General features: G+C 25.8%; 1 protein-coding gene across 2 annotated transcripts; it reads right to left on the bottom strand.

Moving 5' to 3' along the window:
- Nucleotides 1–624: 624 nt before the first annotated feature.
- On the bottom strand, nt 625–18,927 carry LOC129959970 (biogenesis of lysosome-related organelles complex 1 subunit 3-like). 2 transcript variants are annotated; one of them, XM_056072911.1, is made up of 7 exons: nt 18,514–18,927; nt 16,445–16,538; nt 16,249–16,342; nt 9,377–9,396; nt 6,387–6,508; nt 3,461–3,533; nt 625–767 (listed from the first exon to the last, which is right to left on the bottom strand). In XM_056072911.1, exons 1-6 carry the CDS (start codon nt 18,625–18,627, stop codon nt 3,507–3,509), a joined length of 471 nt encoding a protein of 156 aa, XP_055928886.1. In that variant the 5' UTR covers nt 18,628–18,927; the 3' UTR covers nt 625–767; nt 3,461–3,506. The 2 variants fall into 2 exon arrangements, with proteins under 2 accessions (XP_055928886.1, XP_055928885.1); XM_056072910.1 differs by lacking the exon at nt 3,461–3,533.
- Nucleotides 18,928–20,437: the final 1,510 nt, after the last annotated feature.

Raw genomic sequence — 20,437 nt, 5'->3', positions numbered from 1 at the left:
AAAAGAAACGTTAAGGTATATCAGAGATGTAATGCAATTCGAACTAGAAATTGTAATGTAGTTGCTTGTGAATTTAAATTTTGTAACAAGAATGAAATTTTAGATAGGTATAAAAAATGTTCATTTTGAACGAATTTTGTAAACTCATTAACGCATTATTTAACAATTTTTTAAAATTTAATATGAGTTAATGGATGGAATATTATTTTTTGATTCCACTCGTTAATAACATTGATATGGGTATTTCCCTGAAATGTACAAAAGAATCAATTAAACAACAATCAGAAAAAATGGTCTAAGTCAATAAATTTGGCTTAATATTTCTGCAAATTTTGTAGATAGAAGCATGAAAATTAGCATGTGTACAGATGAATGAAAGAAAGCATTTTACTAAATGACACTTTTACACAATACGGCTATTTAAAAAATTAACTTTTCAAACTTTTTGCTATCATTCTCCATAAAACTTAAAGTGCATTTATAAAATTACCTATTTTTTTTTTTTTTTTTTTTTTTAATGAAACGTTGAAAATGGAAGTATATATCTAGGCGCAATACTTAATAAAATAAAATGCCTGTTCCACTTTTCTGGACACCTTGCATGTTAACATATAAATACATGAATGTAAAACAAAGAAGCATTTTAATTAATCAGAAGCTGGTGGTTCACACATTTCAGGTAAAAACGAGCCAGTTCTCAAAGCTTCCATTTTATCTTCCATATCAAACAAGTCATGAGTAAGACGACGAATGGTATTTCTTAATTCCTGAAAATAAATGGTCATAAATCTTAATTGAAAATTCATTAATGAAATTAATATTTATATATTTTTATTTAGCAAATTCTATTAAAAATTGCTCCTATTAAAAAAACAAATTGTTTAAAGTCCAATACAGAATATATTATTTAAAAAAAGTGGTAATAATATGCTGAATTATTATTTTAAAAGAACCATATTTGAACTCAGAAAAGAGTAAGACAAAAGCAGATATTTTTCCTGATTTGGGGGAGGATGAAATTGCAATTTTATTCATTTCGAATAAAATTCAATTTTGTAGTATTACCAATGTGTACAGGATCACCTCAACCTCAAATTGTGAGACAATTACTCACAATACTGTAGTTAATACTGTATTGGCATCTAACTGGCCCTTAATACATTAATTTTTTTCATGCATGTACGCATTATTTCAGACATAACTTTCAACAGGAAAATTTGTTTCCATTTTTACGATTTTCTGCATTCATCCCAGCTTCCAAATTTAACTCACATAAAACTTATTATGCAAGATATCTCTTATGGTTTATGAATTAGCTATTGGGTCAAAATTAGAATAGACATCCTATATATGAAATAAGTAATTTTTCTGCCATAACAATATTTCAATTGCAGTAAAAATCAATATTTTACATATAAATTATATTTTCTGCTAAATCATAATGCTAAATGAATCCGAAATACTATAATTCACATGGCATAAATCTGATCCCAGACACCTAGTAAAAACTTAACCATCCTTTTTCTTTTTTCTCCATACTTCTTGTTTTAATTTCCTCTTTCAAAAACTACCCATGAAAATATGGAAGTAATACTAGCAAATTTTGAAAACTTCAAAGAATTTTTCAACAAATGAGAAATGGTTGATTAAGTTCTTACAATAATTATGTTTTAAAACCATTCAAAAAGAATATTATAACAAAAGAAATCCTTCTCAATAAAATATCCCTTTATTCAAATTATTGGAATTATGTTAAATAAATTCAAATAAAAAGAATTAGAATCAAATAAAAGAATTATGTATTGCACGAATTTATTTTATTTAAGAAATGTCTTGAAAAAGTTAATTTTATAATTTTCATTTATGCAACTTTATTACTGGATATATATGTCATGTATCATTATAGATGAAAATTCCCCTTCAACCAAAATTTATTTGATTAGGTTTATTGAATTAATTAAATGCAAATAAAAATTTACTATAAATGCTGTGTACCTTTTTTATTTTGTTTAAAAATATCCGGAAAAGATTAATTTAATAACTTTCATCTGCATGTTTAATCATTCATCTCTAATATTTTTCTGGAATTCTTTAAAACCCATTCTTGGGTTGGACATTCTTGAATTGAAGTACAATCATTTAATTATTTTTAAGATGAAATTTTTTTAATCTTCTTATTTTTGGGGTATGATGGAGGGTTTTGCAATATTTTATTAATACAGTGTATTCAATAATTTTAAAATTCAATTTTTAAAACGTTCATTCCTTAATCCAATTTTTTCTTTTCTTTTTAATTGGAATATACTTGAATCTTTCAAATACACAGGGTATTCCAAAAATGTTGAAATACATTTTAACTTTTTGCCTGTTGGAGATAAGCAGGTACTGTAAATTGAAAAAAGTATTTAAAATAAGTTTCATGTTAACAAAATTTATAATTACTATTAATTTATAAAAAAATTACACTTTTAAATTCTTAGATCAAATTGACCAATTAGAACATTTTTCAACAACTAAATCATTGCAAAGAACTGCATATGTATGGATCTGTAAAAATGAGTAAATTATAAAAAGGCAAAGACAACTTGTACCAATTTTTTTCAGTAAAGTTTTTGTATCAGTTACAATTTAAAATTTGTTGAACACAATTTAAAATGTGTTGAGAGCATTTTTCCCCCAGCTGTAAGAGTGCCTTTATAAAAGATTGGAATTCTTTTCAAGTTTCAGACTACATGAAAATAGAAAATTTCCTTCGTTGTTATTTATATATATATATATATATATATATATATATATATATATATATATATATATATATATATATATATATATATATATATATTCATTACAAAAAGAAGAGATTCAGAGTACCAATAATGATGTTTGTCAGCTGAGGAGCAGAAACAGAACCCATAATCATTCTTTTAAAAAAAATGCTCTAAGCAAAATTTAAATATCTATCAAACGTTACACACTGCCATAATTATACGATATGTTGCTCAAGGGCTATCTGTGAATGTGCAAGACCACAAATGCACAAACTAACAGATCTGTGAACGAATTTAAATACCTTGTTCTATTTTTTTCATTTCATAAAAGTATATTTTGGTGGAATATTCGGTGGCGGTTTTCCGTATAGGAGTCGCAGATGTTGGTTGCCTCATGACTCAACACAAGGAGTCTCAAAATCTATATTGCAGTGCTGAATTGGTGGCAACTTTTTTGAATGGTAGACTAGCCCACACAATTTTTTCCCTTATTAAAAAAGAATGAAAATAAGAAATAAAGAAACAATGAAAATGAAAAGAGTCAAATGAAATGTAAGTATCATTAACTGAGGGAGATATGGCACACTGCAACAATGATCTAAATGCTTTTTTTGAAAAAACTAATAGCCAACAATATAATTAAGATCAACTTTCGTTCAAATTTCAGAATATTTTTCAAAGGATTTATTTACTTTAAATTTGTTTGCAGATCAGTGACGTCCAATTGGCTTTCTTCTTCTAACTAATATACAAGTCCAAAATAAGCTATTATAAGATAAAGAAGATTCTCAGTTATCACAAGATAAAATTAAAAAAAAAAAAATGGCACTTTTAATAAGAGGTTTCTAAACAAAGCTGATGCAGAAAAACAGTGCAACTTGTACAGCTAAAATTAAATCTGCTTTGAAAGAGGTGAGCTAAATTCTTATTAAAAATCGAAGCAGTTACGAGACGCCGAAAAACAGTATAGCTTGTACAGCTAAAACTAAAAATGCTTTGAAAGAGGTGAGCAAAATTCTTATTATTTCACACTTTGTTGTATTAACCCTTATGTTCATTTTGTATAGTATACCATACATACATACAACTTTATAAAAATATACTACTACTATAAAATAATTTTTAACTCAGTTTTATTAAACGATTTTTATTACACTATTTTTTAATGTTTTTTATAGCGTAAAGAAGCTAGCTATATACATTTTTTTTTTTTTTTTTTGCTTTTCTTCAAAAAAGCAATCTTGCCACGATAAGGGTTAATTACTTATTTATAAAAACATGATTTTTTACACTATTTCTAAGAATGTTCAGTAGATATAAATTATGAGTAAATGTTCATGATAAAAAAAGCATTTATTCTATTTGAATGTCGAAAACTTAATAACTAATAGAAATTAGTTTCAGTTGGATTTTACAGCAGTTTCATATACATGTTGCGATAATTTCTTGTTTAATTAAACAACTTTAAATGTCTGAAGTAATAAGATTTGATGTTTTTTCACATAATTTTCAAAACAATGACTGAGATTTAGGAATTAATCTGCAAAATATTTATTCATTAATCATGTCTTTGATGCACATTAGCTCTTTCTCTTTCTAATAAATTAAATTCCAGTAAGTCTTTTAAAATAATTATTTTAGAAAAAAATTAGCTATTAATTAAGTAACCCTAGCAGAAGAGATTGCTAACATGCCAATAATAACCTTATATTGGCATGAAATTTTATGCTTTTAATTATATTATTTAAAATTTTGCAAGTGAAAGCTTTGTTAGCTTATCTAACATTTCAAGTCACATAATGTCTGACATATGCTATATTAATAAATACATCTTCTAAATTTTTTGGTTTTAAAACTACAGTAAAAAAAAATCATGTTGTTGCTAGTTTTCCTCAAGTAATTATAAAGTCAATCAATCTCAAACATTCTATTTTATTTTTAATCTTTTTGAATTGATAGTTGTTGGGCTTTGTAACCCTGTAAGTAGAATAATCAAACTTTAAAGTAATTTCAGTATTTCTATATTGCTTCTTTCGTCGATCTTTATGAAAATGCATAAAGTTTTTTTTTTCTTTCTGTTTTGTTTTATGATTTGGTATTAACTAGTCTTTAAAAGTTCTTGATATAAAGGTAAAGAATATATTTCTTTTCTGTTTCTGGCGAGAGAATCTGTATGTAATGAAAAACGGATAAAATTGAGGCCAGTGTATTTAGATTACTAGAAATGCTTGAAAATAATGAGATGAAGGCAAATGAAACAATTGATTTCCAATATAGAGATGAGGTCAATGTATAAAGAAAAGAAAAAGAAAAAAACATTTCAAAGACAAAAGTATGGAAAGCATTCTACTAAAAAGAAAGGAGAAACTAAGCGTTGAAACATATTTGCTTCCATTGGAAATGCTATGTTCAGAATTTTCATGGTGTTTTGAAGCATATAGTAAAGTTAAATCAACATTTGGAATTTTGGTTAATTTTCCAAAAAGAAACAATGATAAAATTAAGGAAGCTGCTCAAAAATTTAAAAGCATTATTCATAGAATATTGAATCTGATTTTGGTAATGAAATTATTCATTTTAAATCCTTCATGACACAACTTCTCGAAACAAATGAAGAAAAATAGTATATGAATTCTTATAAACTCATGTGTGATAATATGGTACAATAAACTTTTTTTAATGTAAAGACTGCATTGAAAATTTACAGATGCCTAATGGTTATAAATGCAAGAGGTAAACAAAGCTCCACAAAACTGAAACCATTACAGATTGTTGACAAATCAAGAATGCCTGAACTCTCTGGCTCATAAGGCCAATGAACATGATGTGTTAGAAAAAAAAATGATTTCCAAGATAGTTCAGCAGGATTTGTATCAAACAAATTGAGGAGTTTGATGCATGAGATTGTACATAATATAATACAACTATAAAATATGATTTGCTCCATAATTTTATAACATAATACTATTTTAAATTTTTAAAAGGTCCAGTCTTATAATTAAAGAATATTTAAATTGCATTCAAAGATTTTGACACCTTTTTACTATTTTGTTTAAAATAAAATATTTGCTATTTCATTTTGTTTTATTTTTTTACCACAAAACTCTTTAATTGAAAAATATTTAAGCCATCAATAATTAATACAGAAAATTAGAAAATGAATTTACAATGTTGTTACAAAATTCACAAAACTTTGTCTATGTTTTCTTCCCTTTGCTTCTAATTCTTCTAATTTAATCTAATCTACATCTAATTTTACAGATAGCATCCACAATTTTTAATTAAACATTATTAAGTCAATTTTAAAGATACAGATGTACAGGGTTGTTTTTATATAATAATACAGTTACAGAAAAAAAAAATCTCTAATTGACCAATCTTTGCCCATAAACTGGTAATGGGATTACATAAAACAAAACTTTAATTTAATTAAAATGAAATTATCTATGATATTTTCTATTGACAATTTCAATGCTTCTGAAAAGTAAAGTATTATCAATTTTCAGACTTAAAGGTTATGCAATTCAAAAAAAGGTTCATTATTTCTAAACCGAAAACAAGTTATTTGATTTTTAAAAATATGACTTCTACAATTTAAAGGGGGGAAATAACAGTTACCTGAACAAGCAACTGAGATTTTATCAGCTGTTGTGATATAGTGTGAATTTCTTTTGAAGCGGATTCATAGGGTTGAGTAACAAGTTCAACCACATTTTTTCTCAGCATTAGATTTTTTTCTCCTAAAAGTAAAAGGTTTATTATTAGAAGAATATTTTTTTGACATGTTTCTTTCCTCCAATAATATGATCAACAGATAGCTGAAGCCATGCCATTTATAAAAGACTAATAATATGGTAGAAAAATAACAATGTCTCTTTTTAACAGATTTATTTCAGTTGGAAAACTCATGCATCTATGAAACAGAAGGCACTAGAATATTAAAGCCTAACATTACACTTGCATCAGAAAAAGAATTTTTATTAACACAAAATAGCACTACTATTTTAGCAGACTTGCCAGAAACGAAACAAAAAATTGTAAACCGAAAAAAGAAAACAGTCAAATATTAATAGCCAGCTAGAGAAAAGTTACTTTAAACAATGAGTTACACAGAAAAATTTGAGAATACTCAAAATATATTAGATTCATTTAGATCAGTATGCCAAAATTTTAAAGAAAACCAAATAATTTCAATCTAATTAATTCAGTAACTTTTCTCTTTCTATATCAGGTATGACACAGATTTAGAACCAAAATGATAATAATAAATAAATTAAAAATAAAGCTGAATTTCATAAAATAGTGATTTATGTCAAACATAAATATCAAGAAGTAAAATTAGACATGATTCATAATTAATTGAGAAAAAAAAAATGAATGCAAAAAGTGCTTGAAATACTAAAAACAACATAGAATTAATATATGAAAGAAAATTAATCAATTTAAAGAAGGATAAAGTTTAATTCTAACGCTGATATTTGTGTTTCAACAGATATATGTTATCCTATATTATATATATATATATATATATAATACAAAGCAATAACATAATTTTCATCAAAAATTACAAAAATATAAGAAATGAGATGGCATTTTCAAAAACAGTAGAATGTAAATTTCACAAATAGTATTTATGCAAATTAGCAAATTAAATAAAAATATAAAGATATTTATTTTGACATGTTGATTATTCAGATACTGAAATACCGCTATTCACTAATTTATAAATCTGTATAATACTAATCACGTCAAAAAAACTAAAATTCAGTAATTATTCCATAGCGAAAACTCATAAATATTTAGAAAAGGAATTATATTTAATGGACAATAGCCTCTAAAGTGAACCTTAAAACCGAGTTAAAAAATAAATATTAATAAATAAATAATATTAAATATTCTAAGAGTTACAAAGATCATAAATATCTAGTTATTTTTGGATATAATCAAAGATAAAAATAATGACAGGTTATTAAGCTTTCACTGAAATTGAGGCATAGTTAACATAAAGTATAAATCTCTAGTCATATAAAATTATTCTTTTTTTTCATAAACTATAAAAATAGCAAGATTCCATTAAATTTTTAAAAAAATAAATTATTTATAATAATATTGTTACAGATATTTTCTAAACTTAAAATTAGAGATGGCACCAGTGGGAGGTTTGGAGTCTCTGTCCCAGAAGACAGGAATGATTTCCCACTTGACAGAGGAAAAAAAATGTCTTGTGGGGAAATTTTCTTTCATATTTTCTCTCAACTGGCAACTTTTATTTATTTTACAAGAGAGAATACAAAATGTACTATGCACATATGGATAATTGAGTTCATGATGTTGTTAGGTATAAAACCATAGGTACCACAGTCACCAACATTTTTGAAGACAGAAGATATCATTGTTTTTGGTGAACTGTCCTCAGCAAATCACAAGATTGAGAAATCGAACTGGAAAATACGCGTCATGTTTATAAAATATTGCAAGACGCATCTAAACTACAAACAATATTACAATTGCAACAATATAGTTCTTGAGTTGCTGATGTATCTTACTAAACAGATAGAATGATAAAATTTTATCAACAATATTATTCTACCAGTGTCAATTCAGTGCATGCGAAAGAAGTTTTCAGTAGATTTCAAATCTTCAAAAATTATATGCACACAACAATGGTTCAAAATAAGCTTCAAAACTTCATAATCTTGCAGAGTAGTATGTAAAAAAAATTAATTTTCCATCGTATAATAGAAAAGCTTGAAAAAATATATTTAAAAACCTGAATTCAGCTTTACTAATGTCATTCTGACCTACTATCTCCATTAGCTGATTTATTATGTTTTCCATTTGTAGTGATGGCTGGTTTGTAATATCAGATTTATTTATTTATTATAACTTAAACTTTCTTTCTGCAATGCGAAATCTATGACTGAATATCTGGGACTGGATGCTAAACTGCACTGATTATAAATATTTGAAGTAAATGTCTTCCTCGCATTTAAATTTATTGTTCTATTACTCTCTGTAATGAATGTAACAAGAAAAATGTTGGTTAAAAGTGCTACTAAGATATACACATAATGCATGTTATTGCATTTGAAATTATAATTTGGCCATCAGATTCCATTTCTGTATTTTGTTTGAATGATAGTTAAATTAAAAATATATCTAACCTCTTAAGATTTTTGTTTTTATACATCATTCTTGCAACATGCTATTCCACTAGAAGATAAATAAGGATTTAATGAAAATTTGGAAGGATCATCATTGCATCCTTCTCCCTCATATAACAAGTTGAACTCCTCTGTGTACACAAACAATGCTTAATGTAATGTAGAACAGATTTACTTAAAGTGGCAGGCAAATCCTATGGATTCTACTGAGAAAATTTTTAACATATATAATGGGGGGGGGGGAACTGGTGCCATCTTAGAGAATCAGCGAGGCAGAAATAAGAACTATATACAGTAAAATGAATATTCCCAATATACACTTTTTTTATTACATTTTGGTATTGCAAAATAACTAGATTTATAATTATCCAGAAAAAGAAAATGTGATAATTAAACCTTAAGAGAGAAAAAATATGCATCTTAAAAAAACATAATTTTACTTACTAAGCTTCTTGTGCAGCAATCTGAAAAGCAAAACATCTTAAAATTAATACTTTAAAAATTAAACACATCAATAAAAAAATTTCATGAATTTGGTTATTTTTATTTCAGATGTGCAGAGAAATGAAAACTTTAACAGGGTTTTAATTATTGATTATAAGCAAAGCTAATGCAAAAAATGTTTGGCTTAAAAGTCTTCATTAGAATTGACAAAATAACAATTTATAATTGCTTTTTCTAAAAGTCAGGGCAAAGACAAGGGAAACCAGTCTGCTTCAATCAGAGAGAAATTAAGAATTTTGTTGTCAAAAATTTACATAGTTACAGAAGGAAGGAATGATCAGCTTGGCTTAGTGAACCTTATAATTTTGATCCCATCTAGTTATTAAATAGTTAATAATAATATAGCAAAATAGCTTGAAATAGTAAATTTTGTCTGAATATGAAAGCAGAACAATTGATTCACACTGTTAGCCATTCAATCAATAGTTTGCTGAATATATTTGATAGAATAATAAGTTATTGCAGTGAATAGATAACTCTTTTAACTTATTTGCCAGATTCAGATATTACTTCCCTTAAAAAGAAACATTTTATTTATTATTTACCCCCCCCCCCTTTCGCAGTAAAATATTTTTGAAACATATTTTATTATATTTTATTTCCTTATGATAATTCAGTGCTTAAAATCTGGTTAATAATTAAAATCAATCTAGTAAAAACACAGGATACTAAGCTACTACTGCTACTGTCATAACCCTTTTGCAATATAGGCATTCTAAAAAAGAGTTTTGTTGCAGACAAATGATATGAATTCAAAATAAATCAATAAAGTACTGGAATTATGTAAATTAGATTTACTTTTATATGTAAATTAGATTTTATTTAGTAAAATGTGTTATTTTTTCTTCTAATTCATTAAGCTAGGATTATTTCACCAATAAAATTTTACAGGCAGTAATTTGACATTAAAAAGTAAATATATATGGTAGTTTAATATCCACAGTAATCATTTTTCAAATATACCTTGAATACAAGAATTTATCCAAAAACATGGAGAATTTCTTGAAAGAATTCATATTTAATTATTCAAATTCCATATTCAATATTATAAGCATGAAACCAGAATGTAAAACAGTATTCTTTCTTTCTTTTCTTTTTTTTTTGTCAATCATTTTATAGCAAAAGCTATAATTTTAAATGATTCTGAATATTTAATGGCCTATAGATGAAATAATGATTGATTGAAAAATTATTAACAGAATACTGATATATATAATATTGAAGCAAAGCAGCGCATAAAACTTAGAAGAAAAAAAACCCTCATATCTGAGTATATTTAAGAATGCAAAAGCTTCAAGAAAGAAGTTTGTAAAAATAATCAGACACATTTTTTTTAAAAATGAAGGCATGAGACATCAAACACAAGAATTTATTTCTTGTATTTGGAAAAAAACAACAAAAAAAAAAAAAAAAAAAAAAAAAACACGAATTATATTATAATAAATCTGTAATATTGTATCCCTGTAAAATTAATCACATAGTATGAAGGAGAATTTCACAAAGATTTTAATGGATGTCAGGTCAATGACTTCCTGCCTTAAAGACAAAATTGAAAATTCAAGAAAATACAAACACTATTTTGATTAGGAGTCGAGTTTCAGATCCTTCTAGAAATTTCATTGTCTTGTTGGAAAACAAATTAAATGGATCTCTTTTTAGTTTTGATCTTGGAGTGATCTCCATAGTTGCACTTCGAGCACTTTGCACAGTTGCAGTTATTTAATAACAGTTGCTGTTTACCAGTGTGTTGTTGATTTCTGAAAGTGCTACCTTGTGTATACTTCAACTCTGTTTTCTTGCAGAATAAAGCATTGTTAGGCTTTACCAAGCTTGTTGAACTTCTCACCGCACACTCACCAGAGGATCTCCATAATAATACTCATATAAATAAATATATAGGAAATCTAATTTTTAAATAATTCATTTTTTATATGTGCATCTTTATAATATTCTTTTACCAGTGTCTTAAGTGACACATTTTCTAGGGAAAAAAAAAAAAAAACTTTATATAAATATTCTTTAAACTAACTTTTATGAAAAATACCAAGAAAAAGACAAAACATAAAATATTTATTATTTTTCTAAAAAGAATCATATTATGATATTTTTCTGTCTGAAAATTTCCATCATAGGTACATTTATAAAAATGTGTCTAGTGAAAATAAAGACAACGACACCTATTGCTGCATGAATTCTTTCTAATTCTAGGGTATAACAAATGATAAAAAAAAAAAGGGCATGATTAAGCAAAGCCTAAAGCAGGATGAATGATTCTAGCTTCTTTCAGTATGAGGAAAAGGATTATAACAAAGTAGGTATTTTCCAATATATTCTTCTTCCAAGACTTTGGATAAAGGAATCGTGTGATGATCCAAGCTCAATCATCATCTTGTTTATATATTACCTGTTAAAAGAGATGGCTCTGACTTTTCTTTATAGGGGAAAGAAGTATTGTAAATTGGAAGTAATGATGAAGTTTGATCTTTTAGTGGTTGCATGATTAGTGTGCGGCAGTTTTTGAGAAATGATGAGGGATTTCCAATTTTTCTTGTTAAAATCATGTGGCTTAGATTAAAATTAAATTTTGCCTTCTACTCTTGCATATTATGCATTTTGGATTATAAAACATTAATTGTTTGAAATCTGTTGTTATTTTCTGAAACTATGCATTAAAATTAATTAGTTAAATTATAAAATATGTGAAACATTTTAAAGATTCATTCAATTTATTATCCCAAAACAAAAGTATTAATAAGGTGTATATAATTGTTAATAAACGTGTAATCAAGTGATTATCTTTTTTTTTTTTTTTTTTTTTTTTACTTTTTTTAAAAATCATTTGTGCATATGTATATATCTTGTTTAAAAATATAGATAAAAAATGAATTCAACTTTCAGGAATATAGTTTATCGTAAAATCTAAATTCGAAGAAGATGCTATTCATATGCCATGAAAGAATGTTTCAATAATGAATGCATGCCCTGCCATCTTAACTCAATAAAACTATTGAAGGATGGGGCAAGACATAATTAAAAGTAAATTAATTTTAAATTTCCTCAAATTTCATGTTTCTAAATTCTAATTGAAACTATTTCTGTATTTTATTATTTAATTTTAATATAGCTTATATTTTTAAACTAAATACTTTTTAATGTCACCCTTTAATGTATATCAAATTAGTGGAAAAACCTTTGCAGCATATGATCATTTCTTTATGTTATTCCCAATAATACTTAGTATTAAAAGAACCTATAATTTTAGGGAAATTTTATTTAATTTATTCGAAGGAAATTTTAAAAAAAATATATATTTTGCTTTAAATATATAAGTTATGGTAAATATGAAAAATTGGCTATTATTAATACTAACTGGTCATTATTAATAATAACCAGTTAGAATTAATAATAACCAATTATTCACATTGACCATAACATATATATGCACACATATAGAAATATATACATGCAGATGGATACAATACACACATTTATATATTAAAAAAATTTATCAAAAAAAATATTCTCACCAAAATACTTTTAAACTGAAAAATTTTATACTGATACTCTAATCTTTATTAAGATGTGTTAATTTTATAATACAAATACTTATTTATTTTACAAAAATATCAATAATAATCGAGTTTTTATACTTCGATAAACAAACCAAATTTGATTTTGAAAATGTCTTGAACATTTGACTTAAATGATTTCATTTCATACGGCATCCACTTAATTAGCACACATTTCATTCAATCAGCATAAAATATCATTCAATGAACAAGTTAATTAACAAATTAACACTTATTTTCACTTGTTACAGTTATTATTTAATTTTAATATGAAATTTAAATAATAATGTTTTGTTTCCTGTATCAGTACGATATATGCTTTTTTCTATATTCTCAAATTTCACTATCTCATATACAAAGTATAAAAAAAGTATTATAACTGTCAAAAATTTGAACTCGTGATTTTGACACATCTCCACAATTTAGACCTCTCCGAGCTTTGAAAATGCTTATTTTGCATTATACTAGTCTGTCTGTGACAAAGATAACTAAAAACCGCTTTAGATGAAGAAGTTAGATGAATGAAATTTGGTATATGATCTTTAAACCAAATTTGTAGATTTCTACTAAATTTTGAGCAAAATCCATTCAGAGGAAGGCTGTTTCAATTTAAGTTAACATGGTAACTGCAAAATGGAGAAAGTTAGATAGATGAAATTCAGTACAGATTTAATACTTAAAGTGTAAACACCTATCAAATTTTGAGCCAAATCCAACAAGAAGTTGATTATCTATCAATCTGCAAACACAAACACTCACAAAGGCAATGACTTCAATAAATTAAATCTGGTATATGATTTTATTACTACAATTGTAGCTTTGTGGTAAATTTTGGTTTCGAACAGTTGAAAAAAAAAATGCATCTAAAACAGAAATTCTATTTTACGGTACTAATTACTGTATGCCAGGGATTAATCACCAAGTAAATGCTAATAAATAGCAAGTAAAAATGTTAACTTCATGTCAAACCTAAATATTTCAAAGCTTATCAATGTGAATACCATGCAGGCATTCTTTGCAATATCCAAGGTCCATCATTTTTTACGGGGATGGAAGATAACACCTTTAACAGGGGTGAGCATTAAGTCTATTGCAATCGACCAATGGAGCACCAAGACATTTTGGGGTGATCGCCTTTAAAACACCTAAGACACACATATTAAAAGAAACATTTATGGAACATTACTATTTCTCAACTTTGCATTTTTATAAAAATGTTTTTTAAGGATATGAGTGTAAAAGAAGAATTATTAACAATATTGCCTCTTAAGAAAAAAATCCACAAGGTGAAGATGTTTACTGCACCTTCATAAAATACATCGAGGAGTGCTAAAAAACCCTCCAATTAATAAAGTTGTATTGATGACAAATGATGAGACCCCGTCAAAAGATTTTTTGCTATGTATATCAGAGATGCTGACTTACCACATTTCTTTTCTTATCAGTCATCAACAGGTCCTCTGTTGTAAAATTCTAAATATGCATCATGTTATGGGAAGTTTCATGAAAATTGTGAACTCAATTTGAGGAAGAAGTCTTCAGAGAAGAATTTTTCGAGCCCAACTAGGAGAAAATGAATCTGATTGTGGGGAATTGTTATATCATGCAGATGTTCGTTGGTTAAGTTGGAGTATATTTTTTCAAAGATTCAAGGACCTACTACAAGAGGTAAAGGATTATTTAGAGTCAAAAGGTGAAGAGTATGCTGAACTTGGTGATGACGTTTGGTTGGTGGATTTAGCTTTTCTTGTTGATATAAAACACCATCTTAATGAATTAAATACTTACAATTGCAAGAAAAAAAATTAAACAATAGTACAATTGATTGTATTTGCTAATACTTTCAAAAACAAATTAAAGCAAATATTTTCCCAGTTAATGATGAATGAACTAAAAAATTTGAAAAATATTTCTGAACGAGTAGTTTAAAAATGGAGGTACATTAAAAAAAGGGAAATATTAAGATAAAATAATAAAACTTCACTCCAAATTTGAGAGAAGTTTTCAAAAAATTACTAGACTAGAACCAATTGTTACATTCATGTGTTACTCATTTGGTAATGTTAATGTGGAAGAAATAACTGAAAATATAAATTATATATTCTGTTTACCACTTGAGAAAAACGAAGTTTTTCACCTTCAAAATGGTATAAATTTAAAAGCATGAAATTCAGAACCTAAGAATAACTTTTGGAAGAAATTGAATGAAGTAAATTATCCTAATTTAAAAAAAAGTTGCATATCATTTAACATTGTTCTTTGTCTCTACTTACCTGTGGGAATCTGCATTTTCAACGATGAATATAATTAAGACAAAATATTGTTCTTATTTCACAGACGACTATGTGAACTAATTACTAAGATTAGTAATTAGTAATAATATACCGAGATATTCAAGATTGGCGGACAGTATGCAGACTAAGTCTTCTACTAAGTGTAACTGCAAGAACTAAATCGACTGAAAATGATTTATTTTTTTAATGTATTTTGAATTATTTGATATTAACTGCTTCATTTGAAATTATTAAATTTGTGGCTGTTATTATTATATTTGTAGGTATGTACATATTCCTTATTTGTTATTAAATTATAATACATATTGAAGATTTTTTTTTTTTTTTTTAGCTCGCCACACCCACGCCACCAGGTAAACCTTGAAAAAATCAGAAGTAGCCTGTACCCTGGAAAAGTCTGCCCACCCCTGCCTTTATTAAAGAATATGTAAGAAAGTTTTCGGGAGACCACTCCTACAAGTTTATTATTGCTCTTCATTCTGTCTGATAATTCTTATTGTCCTAGTACCATACAAATAGTTAATTATGGCAAATAATTATTTGTTGCAATTGAATCAGCTATAAAACTATTAAATGTCTTCAATTAAGTATAAATTAATTATTGTATGGCATTTTAAAGTAAAATTAGAGAAATTTCATTTTGTCCCGTCATTAAAAAATTTCTGATGCCATATCTAACTTTTAGTTTCATTAATTAATACATCAATTTCTCCTTCATTTTTTAAAATTCTGGGTCAGAAAACTTTTTTTTTTTACCCAAAATGGGTCCCGAGTAGAAGTTTTAGAAGCTATGGTTTAGAATAACATAAATTAGGTAGAACAGTATTATATAAATTTAGAAAAAATAACATTATCTTTCACTATTTTAGGATTATAAATCAACTACACTGAAGTAAAAAGTTATATATATTAAAACCAATATTGGAGAACAAAAGTAATGTATTCATACGTATTGTACTGCACTGAAGAATCTCTAGATGAATCTTTCTCTCCTAGTTCAGAAGGACTTCTGCACCAAGCATCACTTATGGAATAGTCACTTCCTAAAGGCAAAGATATAATAAGTTTTAGAAACAAAAGACTTTAAGCCTAAAATAATCAGAAGATAATTGTTTGTAGAGCATGAAAGCATTTGATTTTTATACCTGATTGAGGCAAAGCCTGATGAGTATCAATTTCTTCATCGGACTCTGAAGCCTCCCCAGATATAACAATCCCATGAGGTATTCTTGAAGCAGCCTAGAACATTAATATTATTAAAATAAATAACAAACCAAATAAAAAGCATACACAACTAATAAAAAAACAAAGAAAAAATCAGCCCCAAGGAAAATACTTAAAAAAAAAATAAAAAAAATGTTTTATTGATAATATTCTAACCTACCCAAATTTTTTCATAACTCTTCATTTAAGAAAATTGCATTGACAAAAAAAAAAAAAAAAACTTCATTTAATGAAATTTCTTATTTTTCTCTCAAGTTTAAAAAAGTTAAATATTAAGGGAAAAAGTCAGGACACTAATTATCTATTATAAATATGTAATCTGATTTATTGAGCAAGTAAAATCAGTAAAATTTGTTTTTTATACACAGTGAATTTTTGTTTTTAAAAAGATATGGTAAATCTGTAAAATATGAATTTTAAATAATTCTTTTAATGACTTGCAGGTTATCTCACCATAAGCAGATTTAAAACACAATGAGATTATCTATATTTTCTTGGTCTAAATAGAAAATTTAATTTAATTTTTTTATTTCAAAATTTAAATTTTTTAAAAATTTAATTTATGAAATTAGTTGTCAGTAAATAATTTTTTACTTAATCTAATATTTGCATATGAAAATCTTTATCAAGAAATAATATTACAACAAATTATTCATTTACTCTAAAACCATATATTAATTAGTATTTACTCTAAAACCATAATCATAATATTTAATTATATAAAATAATAATATAATCCTGACATTCAAAATTCAGAATTAAAGAAATAAATTGATTCATGATCTAAGTCAAAGCAATGGTTAAAATAATAATAGAATCTTTTTAACAACAAAGTAGCAAGAAAAAAAAATTTAACTCTGATGATAAATAACATAAATATAACAATTCTGTGATTTAAAAATTCAGTTTAAACTACTGAATTTCAAACAAGATTTAAGTAATATTTAAATTAATTCATTCTTTTAAAAAGAATTTTTGAACAGTAAAGTTTACTCCACAAAATAAAAACCATTTCATCAGCTTATACACTTAGGAATAAAAGACATAATATTAGTAAATTATTTCTATATAATTTTAAAATAAAACAAATTATGGTTTTGGGAAAGCTATAATAAGTTATATAAAAATTAAACCTTGATATACGTTAATAATGAAAAAGATAAAGTAGTATTACAAGAAGAAGATAAAAAATTTTAATTTAAAGACAGAATATACTAAAAATTTTCTATATATTACATCAAAAGTTTCATTTTTTTTAAATCAAGCCAGCAAATTAAAGAACATTTTTAATGATATAAAACTAAATCTTAGGAAATAAAACTTTCAAAGGAAAAGACAGTTTCAAAGAAACAGAAGATAACAAGACCTCAGAAATGAAACAATAAAATTTACTTAAAATTTCAAATTTAAACATTTTGAATACTTTTAAGATAATGGAAAAATGTGTCCAAATAACATTTCTGAATTCATATATAATAATTTTATTAAAGGCATTACAAACAAATTGTAGAATTTATTTCATCATTAAGACTTTACAAATTAGTTATTCCCTTTTAAAGGATTCAAATTATTATACTTGCAAGAAAATGCTACCATTTTAAATCAAAAATAAAACTCTTTATAAGAATTATATTTGCTTTTAAGAGTTTAAATAAAACCACTAAAATTAGATCTGAAGATAACAAAATTAATTAAGTTATTTTTCAAAATTATATAGCATCAAAAGAATACCAGAGAAGAAGAAAAAAAAAGAAAAGAAGAGAGAAAAAAAAAAGGAAAAAGAAAACAGGAGATAAACGAGATACAATGATAGAAAAAGGTTAGGAAATTTGCAAAAAAGAATAGTTTTATTTCTTCTTGTAATGCACACACACAACAAAAGATGATTTTACTTTTATTTAGAAGCACACCCATATAAAAAAAATCAAACACATTCATTTCAAAAATTTCACACACATATTCGAAAATATGCAAATTGAGTTTAAATTACTTGACGATCTTTAGATTTCGATGAAGGAAGAAGTATTCGGACTTCATCTTCAACTTCTAAAGAAGCATCACTGCTTAAATCAGTGGCTGAAGCTTCTGGGTACGATTCTGTCATATTGACCAATTAAATTTAAAAAAAAAAAAAAGCAAAGGTAATTTACATTTTGATAGCCTACAAAATAAATACAAAAATCTAGAGAATAATTAAATCCAATTCCTCGTAAATCACTGCGTTAAAAGTATAATAACAAATTCTAATTTTTAAGAAATTACTACAGATATGCCATAAAGCAATCGTCTAACACCTCACATCCACCCAATCAAACTCCAATGATCATGCGTAAATTAATCGATTAGGTAGAATACTTGTGGATGATCAAAATGTCGCCAATTCGTATCGCCGGACTTTCTTACTGTTAATTGCCGCACGGATCTCTCTCGTAAACCCTGCGTCATATGATATGCGCAGTAATATATTCTTTAAAGGACATTGAAAAAATAAACTTTTTCTATTTTAAAATCGAAATTGTGAGGATCTCGTTATTTTTCAATTTAGAATTAGGAAATAATTTCTTTTCTTCTTTCTTTTTTGAAGAACCTGAAGATTCAAAATTCAGAAGTTCAATGCACTGTAATGAAATATTTCTTTAATTTACTTGGAAATAATATTAATTATACCCATACTGACAAATATTATTTCTGTTGAATAAAGTTATTTAGAAAAAACTATTCAACAGCTCTTGAAATTACTGAAGGCTCTATTAATTACTATGTTACCAAGATTATACGAATGTGATCGAAATTGCTTTAGGATTTTACAGTAGATTATCTCACGATCCCTTGAAAGGAAAAAAAGGAAAGAATTCAAAGAAATATATATATGCAACTAAAAGTTAATAAACGATAATAAATAGAAAATAATATTTTTATCTCTTGTTTCTTTTTTTATATATATATTTCAGTCATCAACTTTCTCCTCTATTCATTATAATGGGCAGGATGTTTCCCCCCGAAATATCGTCAAATTTACAAATATTTGAATCTTGGGATGTGACGCTCCAGGATTTTCATTTGTCAGATAGTGCGATTATGCTTAAAAACAAGCTAGAATTTCAATTTTATAAATCTAAGTCCTTTAACTTTTCTTTTAGAAGTACTCTTAAATAACATAATTAGTTATTATTAGAAATGATTAATATTTTAAGTCTGGTGTCTTTATTTTTTTAAATCGTTAATTTCATGATTTTTCACTGTTATGGTAACCTTTTCGTTATTCGAAATGACGTCAGCTTTTTCTCGTTATGTGATTGGTTATTAAAGTGTCAATGATAAATTAATACAACGATTTAAAGAAAATGGAAGGTAAACAAATTAATTGCACCTTAGTACAAAACTTGTTACAAGGATTTTTAGTTAATTATGAAGTTAAAAAATTTTCTTTTGATTGATGATAATGCGCTTAGAATAAGTCATTATATTGGCACACTTTTCTTGGATTATTCAAACAGTGGTTTATTTTAAAATGGACTTCGGGAGAAATTTAGTGGTTGCTGAATAAATAAAAAGGAATAAACATAAGTTTCGCTTTAAGACTGTGCGCAAAATAAGTAAATTGTTGATAGTTTTTAGAAAAATAATTAAATTATTTCATTTAAAACGACTATCCAGTTAATTATATAAAATCATCTCCCTTACTTTTCAAAAAAAAAAATAATTACTTGTAATTATTAAGTAAGAATATTTAGTAAAAATTATTTAATCATATATTAATTGAGAATGCCAACACGAGATTACATAGCGACCAAATCCAGAATTTACTTTTAAAAATTTCTTGACATAAGTCACCTCTTGGTAAACGTTAAGAAAAATTTTTAAAAACATTTTAAAATATTAAAAAATTTTGAAAATTTTAGAAAACGTTGCAC

The sequence above is a fragment of the Argiope bruennichi genome, chromosome X2 (genome assembly GCF_947563725.1).
Source record: "Argiope bruennichi chromosome X2, qqArgBrue1.1, whole genome shotgun sequence".
Classification (NCBI taxonomy): Eukaryota; Metazoa; Arthropoda; class Arachnida; order Araneae; family Araneidae; genus Argiope; species Argiope bruennichi.
Note: the sequence above shows the minus strand (reverse complement) of the source record. Positions and strands in the feature narration are given on the sequence as shown.

Bases quoted from the DNA above. Each gene is read 5' to 3' on its own strand.
- LOC129959970 (XM_056072910.1), bottom strand. From the start codon at position 18,627: ATGACAGAATCGTACCCAGAAGCTTCAGCCACTGATTTAAGCAGTGAT. The intron at 9,397-16,248 runs GTATGAATACAT...TTTGCTTTTCAG, and splicing joins TCTTCAGTGCAGTACAATAC to ATTGCTGCACAAGAAGCTTA. The intron at 768-6,386 runs GTAACTGTTATT...ATTTATTTTCAG, and splicing joins AATCTCAGTTGCTTGTTCAG to GAATTAAGAAATACCATTCG.